This window comes from Eptatretus burgeri, chromosome 17, assembly GCF_056783735.1.
Source record: "Eptatretus burgeri isolate ZD-2024b chromosome 17, Ebu_testis_v1, whole genome shotgun sequence".
NCBI classification, from domain to species: domain Eukaryota; kingdom Metazoa; phylum Chordata; class Myxini; order Myxiniformes; family Myxinidae; genus Eptatretus; species Eptatretus burgeri.
Window position 1 is genome coordinate 16,382,036 of NC_140977.1, and position 9,833 is coordinate 16,391,868.

General features: G+C 43.8%; 1 protein-coding gene across 1 annotated transcript; it reads right to left on the reverse strand.

The window, feature by feature from the left end:
- Window positions 1–640: 640 nt before the first annotated feature.
- Window positions 641–7,501, reverse strand: LOC147009402 (uncharacterized). Its single transcript, XM_085862016.1, has 3 exons — window positions 6,470–7,501; window positions 6,208–6,372; window positions 641–2,755 (listed from the first exon to the last, which is right to left on the reverse strand). The coding sequence occupies exons 1-3, from the start codon at window positions 6,560–6,562 to the stop codon at window positions 1,496–1,498; spliced, it is 1,518 nt and encodes a 505-aa protein (XP_085718142.1). The 5' UTR covers window positions 6,563–7,501; the 3' UTR covers window positions 641–1,495.
- Between the last annotated feature and the right edge of the window lie 2,332 nt (window positions 7,502–9,833).

Here is a 9,833-nt window from a genome sequence, read left to right on the forward strand (position 1 = left end):
GACACGATATTGATTATGGGAATACCACAACGTTGGAAGAAAAGCATGAAGCCGATAGAGAAATGTTGTATAATTTGTCTCTGATACAAAATCCAACCTTGAGAGAAAAAGTTGATAGGTTCATCGTGAAGAAGATGATTAGTGCTAAATTGAAACTTGGACTTGGAAATTCAAAAAACTTATAGGCTCTAATGATGCCATTAAGACTGAAGAGCAATTAGCTGATGAATTACATAAACCAATATTCACAAAGTTTCAGAGAAGGAAAGTTTATTCCAAGGAAGTTGATTATATCTGGTCTGCTGATTTGATTGAACTCAATAATGATAAGGGGTACAAGTATGCTTTAACCGTTATTGATTTGAGGAGTAGATATGCGTGGGTTGTCCCTTTAAAAAACAAAACAGGTAATACTCTTATGTTAGCTTTTCAACAGATATTTAATAAAAGTAAGAGAAAACCTAAGAAATTGTGGACTGATGAGGGTAGAGAGTTTTATAACAAGACATTTATGAATTTTTTAAAAAATAACAGTATTACATTATACAGTACCTTTAATGAAGGGAAGGCAGTTGTTGTTGAACGTTTTAATCGTACCTTAAAGAGAGACTATATAAAAAATTCACACAACTCGGTTCACAACAATGGTTATCTTTTATTCAGGATATTGTGGATAAGTATAATGACACGATTCACACGTCAACGAATATGAAGCCATCAGAAACATTTACAAAATTAAAATATGAAAAAGAGATTAATGTCAGAAAACCTAAGTTCAAAGTTGGTGATATCGTAAGAATATATAGGTGGAAATCTCATTTTGAAAAGGGTTTTACTGAACGATGGACGAAAGAACTTTTTAAAATTGTTGATGTAATAGATACAGTTCCTTGGACTTATAAAATATATGATTTGGAAGGGGAAGAGATTTTAGGTTCATTTTATTCACAGGAATTACAAAAGACAAAACTAAGCAGATAATACACCTTTGTGGACACTAGAGGGACAAGTCCGAGGTGTATTACAGTATATAATGTGTGTCAAGGGGGACGTTCTTAGATCTGTGAACCCCAAACACAGAATCCTCAACTGAATAGTCAAGGCTTAACTTTTGTTTGTGTGTGTGTGTGCAATGGGAGCAATAGGTTGGCGCTTCACTCCCTCCTACTATACACCGTTGTGGACACTCGAGGGCCAAGTCCGAGGTGTATAACAGTATATAATGTGTGTCAAGGGGGACGTTCTTAGATCTGTGAACCCCAAACACAGAATCCTCAACTGAATAGTCAAGGCTTAACTTTTGTTTGTTGATGTGTATGTGTGTGTGTCCCAACCCTCACATTCAAAATCTCAACCCCAACCCTCACATTCAAAATCTCAACCCCAACTCAATCCTCACCCAACACAATGTCTTTTTCAAAATGAGATTTCCACCTATATATATATATTTTTACGTTTTTTTTTTTTCTTCTTCCAATTCTGTCTTTTAAGGCTTTCAGGTTTGATGACGTAGAAAGAGGGAGTAAGCCTGCACTTTCTTCCCAGAACGAACAATGTATATTTTTTGTTTTTTTCTCTTCTTCCAATTCTGTCTTTTAAGGCTTTCAGGTTTGATGACGTAGAAAGAGGGAGTAAGCCTGCACTTTCTTCCCAGAACTTTCTTGATCTTGCTCCCATCAAGCACCATCCGACAAAGAACTACATCGATAGGTTTAGATCCCAAAGAGTGATAGCAACTCCAAAAGTCTCCAAAATATAAATAAATAAAATAATAATAATAATAAATAAATAAATAAATAAATAAAAGCCCCCAAAAAAGTTTCAAGTGTCCAACATAAACCCAACTTTCCAAGTCTTCAAGGTATAACCACATTCCCGTTGAGTTTCCAAGATATGTATCACATTGTGAGTTATCAATCCAGAACCCACATTTCAAGTATTCAAAGTAAAACCAACTTACAAAGTCTCTTAAGGATAACTCATTTACTGATTTTTTCAAAATTTGTGAGTCTCCAAGGTAGGCCCCATATTTAGAACCATCTTGGCAGAACCCTTTTCCTGAGTCTCCAAGGTAGTTATTTAAACCATCAAGGCAGAACTCATTTACTGAATTTTTCAAAATTTGTGAGTCTCCAAGGTAGGCCCCATATTTAGAACCATCTTGGCAGAACCCTTTTCCTGAGTCTCCAAGGTAGTTATTTAAACCATCAAGGCAGAACTCATTTACTGATTTTTTCAAAATTTGTGAGTCTCCAAGGTAGGCCCCATATTTAGAACCATCTTGGCAGAACCCTTTTCCTGAGTCTCCAAGGTAGTTATTTAAACCATCAAGGCAGAACTCATTTACTGATTTTTTCAAAATTTGTGAGTCTCCAAGGTAGGCCCCATATTTAGAACCATCTTGGCAAAACCCTTTTCCTGAGTCTCCAAGGTAGTTATTAAAACCATCAAGGCAGAACTCATTTACTGATTTTTTCAAAATTTGTGAGTCTCCAAGGTAAAACTTGTATTCTGGCTCATCAAGGTATAACTTGTTCAGTGGGTATTGTCTTGATAACTCACAATGAGTACTATTGCTGTAAAACTCTTTTTCAGGATTTTGCTGGTCTCCAAGGTATAACTCTTTGGTTGGGTCATCAAGGACGAACTCGTTCTGTGGGTCTTGGTCGCTCATAAGGTCTTCAACCAAGCCAACAATTTCGCCCCAAGTTGTAGCAAAAGCAGTATTTTCATTTCGTATTTCAGACACAATTTCCTGTGAGAGAAAATCAGGGTCAGGTATGGGAGCATGTGCCAGAACAGCACGTCGCTGCGTCCACTTTCCGCCGGTACTCCAGGGGCCTCCGTCTGGCCATCCCCCAGGCAGATGCCAGGCCCATCCCCATCTCCTTGAGATGATGGTCAACCTGTTGCAACCATGAGGCACGTGGTCGACCCACTGGCCTCCTCCACTCATGAGACTCCCTCGCTGAGAGAATCTGGTGAGCAGGATCAGAGTCAGGAAAACGAGCCACATGTCCATACAGCCGCAACTGACGCTCACGGACTATGCAGGTAACAAATCTCATCCGAGTCTCTCTCAGCAACCGCTCGTTGGACACAAAATCCGACCAGCGATAGCCAAGGATTCTCCGAAGAGACCTGGTACCAAAGGAATTAAGTCTCCGTCTCAGATCCTTGGTCAGAGTCCAAGTCTCGCACCCATAGAGCAAGACTGGAAGTACCAAGGACCTGAAGACTCGGACTTTCGTCCTCCCGCACAGGTACCGGCAGCGCCACACCCCATGATCCAGTGAGTCCATGACTCCCCAGGCCCGACCCAGACGTCTATTGACCTCTGACTCGCAGCCGGCAGAGACATGAATATCACTGCCAAGGTAAGTGAATCTCTCCACGACCTCAACATCCTCACCACAAACAGACACAGACAGGACAGCAGCATCCAAGATGTCACCGAAAGCCTGGATCTTAGTTTTGACCCAAGAAACCCGTAATCCCAACGGCTCCGACTCCTCATTCAGCACCTCGAGGGCCCCCAAGAGGATGTCTAAAGTCTCCGCAAAGATGACTGCATCATCTGCAAAGTCAAGGTCCGAGATCTTGACATTCCCAAATGACGCACCGCAACTTGATCTCTCCGACATCCTCCCTAGAATCCAGTCCATACAAGTGCTGAAAAGTGTGGGAGCAAGTACACATCCCTGACGAACTCCAGTAACAACTGGAAATAAGTCAGAGATGGTACCACCACACTTCACAGCACTCTCAGTACCAGAGTAGAGTTCAGACATCAGATCGATCAGTTTAGGTGGCACCCCACGAAGACCAAGAATCCTCCAGAGGACGTCCCGATTCACTGAATCGAACGCTTTACAGAGATCAACATAGGCTGCAAGCAGCCCCTGCCGAAACTCTCGTCTGCGTTCGGTGAGGACACGAAGTGCAAGGATACGGTCAATCGTTGACCTCTTTGGTGTAAAGCCTGACTGCTCTGGACGCTGGTGCTCAAGCAGATGATGGCGAACCCTATCGAGAATTATCCGAGCAAAGACCTTGCCCGGCACTGAGAGCAGCGTCACCCCTCGGTAGTTGTTGCAGTCTTGGCGATCACCCTTCCCTTTCCAGAGAGGGACAACAAGGCCCCTCTTCCAGTCAGTTGGGATGATGCCTGTGTTCCAGGCAGAGCACAAAACTGCATGCAACGACACGAGTGCAGCATTTCCACCAGCCTTGAGAAGTTCGGCATGGATGCCACAGATCCCTGGAGCTTTGCCCCGTTTCAACTGGTTCACCGCAGCCCGTGTTTCCACAAGCGTAGGTGGACCACAGTTGATTCGAGGGTCAGCAACAGGGATTGTAACACCCTTGACGTCCAACTCGACAGTTGGGGGATCAGCCTGGTACAACCGCTCAAAGTAACTGGCCCAGCGGGCCTTCACTTCAGACTCCTCTGTCAAGAGCCTACCACTCTCTGCTCGAACTGTAGTGCTCCGAGGGATGGGCTTGGATGAACGTAATGCGCGAATTCCCCTGTAAGCGGGACGAGAATCACCTGTCCACAGGTGATGCTCTACCCCCTCACAGATTCCTCGCACATAGGCCTCCTTGTCCACCCTCAGTGCACGTACAGTTTTACGCCTCAGCTCCCTGAACAGCTCAGCTCTGCCATTCAGCCTGGCCCTGCGACTCTGGTCAATGGTATCCAGTGTCCCTTGAGAGACAAAATTCTTCTTTGCCCTGCGGTGAGCTCCAAGGCATCCACCGGCAACATCAAGGACGGTGGTCTTGAAGGCGCTCCACAACTCTTCAGGACCCCCCAAAGCACCCAGACCCCCCAAGTGTCCACTCAGCCTGTTTGCAAACTCCTCAGCTACTCTCTCATCCCTGAGCTTGGCAACATCCAGCCTCGGCTGGGATGGTACCATTCTCCAGGATTTAAGGTGCAGCTTTAGAGTTGCTACAACAAGCCTGTGGTCAGTATTGAGGAACTGAGCACTCCGGTAGACCCTGCAGTTCTGGATCATCCTCCAACGACCGTCAATGAGGACATGGTCAATCTCCTTTGCCACACCGCCAGCGTTGGAATACCAAGTCCAGCGATGAGCTTGTGGGCGCTGAAACCATGAACCAGCCACCCTAAGTCCATGACTTCTTGCAAAGTCAAGGAACTTAGTGCTTTTCTGGTTCATAGTTCCTGACCCATGGGGACCAACACACACCTCATAACCGTCCCTATCAGTTCCAGTCGATGCATTGAAATCCCCCAAGACTAGAAGTGTATCTCGTCTGGGGCACTGATCAACCACAGACTCGAGTGTGGCGTAGAATGCATCCTTCACGGTGAGATCACTCGCCTCAGTCGGAGCATAAACAGAGACCAGGGAAATGACACCTAAGGAGTGACGAATCCTTAATCTCATAATACGCTCGTTGACCGGTGTTACCTCAATTATCATTGGGGTCAGCTTATTGGACACAGTTACAGCAACTCCTTGGGTATGGTAACCATCAGAGCGACCAGACCAATAGTAGGTGTAACCACCCACCATTATCTCGCCGCAATCCGGTCTCCGAACCTCAGAGAGAGCTGCAATCCCGATGTCCAAACGCTTGAGCTCAGATGATAACAGAGACAGGTGATCATCCTCTCTTAGGGATAGGACATTCCAGGCACCCACCCGAAGGGACCGCCTCAGGTTAACCCAAGGAGACCGCCGTCTGGTGGACGACACCTCAGCACCACTCCGACACACTCTCCCGCAATCTGACCCAGGGATGTTACCCCGTGGTTTCCCTCCTATCAACGATTGGGGGTCCCGAAGGCTTTGCCCCAATCCCGTCATCCGGTGAGCTGCCCTGCGAAGGGAAGCTGCACAGGAGGTACTCCCACGGAGTGGGTTTTCAGATTTTTTTGCGTTTTTGCGTTTTGCGGAATGAAGGGTTTTACGGTGGCCGGAGTGCAAATCCTGCCACCAACCTCCTAATAAGAAGTAGCCCAACTGCAGGAGGACGTCCGCAGACACAGTTGGGCACTAGATATGGATGGCCGTTGGCCCACAAGGAGCTCCTCCGCCCTTTGATGTATTAATGTATTAATTAATAATGTATTAATAATGTATTAATTAATAATGTATTAATTAAGTTATTTAATTATTAAATGAGTATGCTTCAATCAAAGTTTGAAAATAGGAAAATAAAAAATCTTACCTCAATAGATAAGAGGTTTGAATCCAGTTCATCAACTTGAAGGTTTAGTTCCATAGAAGACAGAGAGTTCCAAGGAACACCAAAGTCATCCCACTCAAGGTCTTCAACCAAGCCAACAATTTCCCCCCAAGTTGTAGCAAAAGCAGTATTTTCAGATACAATTTCCTGTGAGAGAAAATAATAATGTATTAATTAAGTTATTTAATTATTAAATGAGTATGCTTCAATCAAAGTTTGAAAATAGGAAAATAAAAAATCTTACCTCAATAGATAAGAGGTTTGAATCCAGTTCATCAACTTGAAGGTTTAGTTCCATAGAAGACAGAGAGTTTGAGACAAGCACACAGAACACCATTGCCAGCAAGAACAAATGTTTAAAATGGAGCCTGGGTTTGAAGCTTTTATAGAGAAAGACTGGTGGGTGTGGTTTCCTTTGGAAATTCCCTGGGCAAGCCTAGGCAAGCCTTCATTGGGAAATTTTTCAAAACCATAACATCCTGTAATTTTCTAGTGATTTCTTTGTGAGTCAGAGATGAACTGGAAATGATGTAAGAGTGGGCGGGGCTTAGCAAAAGTAGGCGGAGCTTAGGAAAAGTGGGCGTGGCTTAGAAAAAATACCTTATGAAAAGTGGGCGGAGCTTAGCAAAAGTGGGCGGGGCTTAGGAAAAGTGGGCGTGGCTTAGAAAAAATACCTTATGAAAAGTGGGCGGAGCTTAGCAAAAGTGGGCGGAGCTTAGGAAAAGTGGGCGTGGCTTAGAAAAAATACCTTATGAAAAGTGGGCGGAGCTTAGGAAAAGTGGGCGGAGCTTAGGAAAAGTGGGCGTGGCTTAGAAAAATTACCTTATGAAAAGTGGGCGGGGCTTAACAAAAGTGGGCGGGGCTTAAAGAAAAGTGGGCGGGGCTTAACAAAAAATAACCTGTGGCTCAGGAGGTGGTCAAACAAGAGCATTAAGAGAAGTTTATCATTTCGTAATGGCACAAAAGGGGTATCTTAAAAAATATAAAGATTCAAATGTTTTGTTTGTCAATATTTTAGATGGGGATTATTGTGCAAAGAAAATTAAACTATTGAAGGAATTTGAGAATGAACAAATCTTTATAGGTTCAATGAGTGAGCTGTTCAACCCCCAGGTGTTCAATTCAATGAGGTTCAACCTCCAGGTTAAAAGGGGAGACAAATAAATATACCTTGGGATAAAAAGGGGGGTTTATTTTTAGGGAAAAAAAAAATAAATCGCTGAAAATCCCCCATTCATTTACATGGGGAAAAGTGAGCCAGAATCAGTATTCTTACCCTACTGATGAGCCCATTCTAGAAGCAGTGAAAAAGCACCTGCTTAAACCACTGCTTTCAAAGAAATACCAACCTCCTGCCCCATCTCGAAAGAGGAAGGAGAGAAAGCGGAAGGCCATTCTGGGAAAATTTTATCCCATACCTCCCCAGAAAACCCAGACAATGGATAGTTACCAAAAAGACATTCTCGAGCTGTCCAAGCACGAGGAACAAAAAGGGACCTCACATTCGGAAAGACCCCCTGGGCCATTGGACATTTTCTGCGAGGGTGGCAGATGGATGTTCCAAAGTTTCACCGACTCGAGGCTGACCCTTAATCCTTCCTGGAATGGTGTGTGCCCCCAGATTCACCAAAAACTGGTGGAAGAGATCCTCGCTTGAAGGGGGTTAAATTCCAGCTTGCTTTAAAGGTTCTGTTCCAGAAGGGAAAGATTGACAAGGAGGGGAAGGAGTGAGTGTATATGCCTGCAGTGTTCCGGCACACGCAGGAGGCTGTCTTACAGGCCCATGAGATCGATGGTGCACTTGGCATAGCTTTCCCATACATCTTGGAGACCCTTGAAAAGTGGATGATTCACGGCTCTGGCTGCAAAAGAGTCCCAGATCATCAAGCTTCCTCCTCCATGTTTGACAGTTGGTGTCACACACTGAGGAACGATCCTTTAGCCGACTCGACATCGTCCAAAAACCCTGCTTGATGAACCGAAGATTTCAAATTTTGATTCATCGGTCCATAAGACCTTCTTCCAGTTTTCAGTAGTCCACTGGTGGTGTTCACGACCCAGGCAAGCCTCTTTTTCTTATTTTGCCATCTCAGCAATGGCTTTGTTCCTGCCACTTGACCTGTCAAACCTACAGCTCGATGTCATCTCTTTACAGTTGCAACTGAGACTTCCTTACTTCGACCAGTGTTAAGCTGTCCTTGAAGCTGCTGTCCTGTAAGCTGCCTATCACGCAAGCTGTTGACTCTCAGAAACTTGTCTTCTGATTGTGTTGTGGCTTTGGTTTTGCCAGACCTCTTCCTGTCAGAGTTTCCTCCAGTTTCCAAGTGCCTTTTGATGGTGTAGGAAACTGTACTCACTGACACCTTGGCTTGTTTGCAATTTCTCTAAAGGAAAGACCAACACTTAAAGGGTTATAATGGTCTGTCTGTCTTCCTTTGTTAATTGTCTTTTTCTCACCATTATGACAGCAATATATGACTTCCTGCAGTGTAATATTGTCCAAATAATGCATCAGAGGGTGTAGCAACACAGTCTGTTTCAACACTGCTTTTATGTAGACAAAGGGTTTGGAACTAATCAACAAAAGTTGGGACACCTGTAGGAATTGTTTGCATCAACTTTCAAGGCTTAATTTACTTCCATTGCTGCAGAACAGCTGCAGTTGCTAACCCATTAATTGTTCCCTGAAAAGGGCCTTTTTCAACAACTCTGAAATTTACATTATTTTTCAGTTTTTGGTAACCTAAACTTCTTTTTTTTTTCTTACCTCTGGCAGTTTACCGCTTAGCTTTGTACCATTTCAGGTTATTCACTGAACTTGAACTGCTTAAATTTCAGTCAAAACTAAAAAATGGGGGTGTTCTAAAACTTTTGACCAGTGGAGGAGAGACAGTATGTATTAATTAAATCCATGGAACATGCTACGACTGAGAGGATTCCATGAGAAACATATCTTTTCATTTTTGTTGTTACATTTGCGTTCTATAAAGCATATACCTGCTGATCGTGAAAATGATTGGCTATGTATTAATTATACTGATTACAATTATGTAATTACCTGGAAACATCACATGAGTTCCAGTGGAAACTTCAATACACTGATCACTACATGGATATTATCACTTTTACATATTCTGATTCAACTCACAACTTAAGAGGTAGAAGTGCATGGCTCTTTGTGTGTAAGAGGGCATTGTCGCAACCAGCTGTCATCAGTGGTGCTAGTAAGAATGCGGGCAATGCTTTGTTTACTCTCATCACCGCTGGGAGCATGCAGGGGTAATTGGTCTCTCCTTTCATCTGTGCAGTTGTTTGAACTTTAGTACTGTTTTATCTTCCTTGGACCTTGAGTAATTGTTTGTGCTGTCTTCTCATTGGCTGAACTTGACTCCAGACCTTATCTGCCTGGACCACCTGGTACTTTAGCATTGTTTAGACTTTGTTCCACCCTCTCTTTTTCCCATTGGTCAGACCCGATTTCACCCCACATTTGAAGCCTTGAGCAAGCTACTTTTCCCTAAACAAAGGCTGACCACAGCTATTTCTTATTTTATCTTGTTTGTTCAACCATCTCACCCTCTGTCCCCCACTTCTCTTTGCTTGGATAT

Excerpts from the sequence above, each read along its gene's own strand:
- LOC147009402 (XM_085862016.1), bottom strand. The coding sequence starts at position 6,562 with ATGGTGTTCTGTGTGCTTGTCTCAAACTCTCTGTCTTCTATGGAACTA. Across the intron at positions 6,373-6,469 it reads CAAACCTCTTATCTATTGAG|GAAATTGTATCTGAAAATAC; the intron begins GTAAGATTTTTT and ends TTTCTCTCACAG. Across the intron at positions 2,756-6,207 it reads CAAACCTCTTATCTATTGAG|GAAATTGTGTCTGAAATACG; the intron begins GTAAGATTTTTT and ends TTTCTCTCACAG.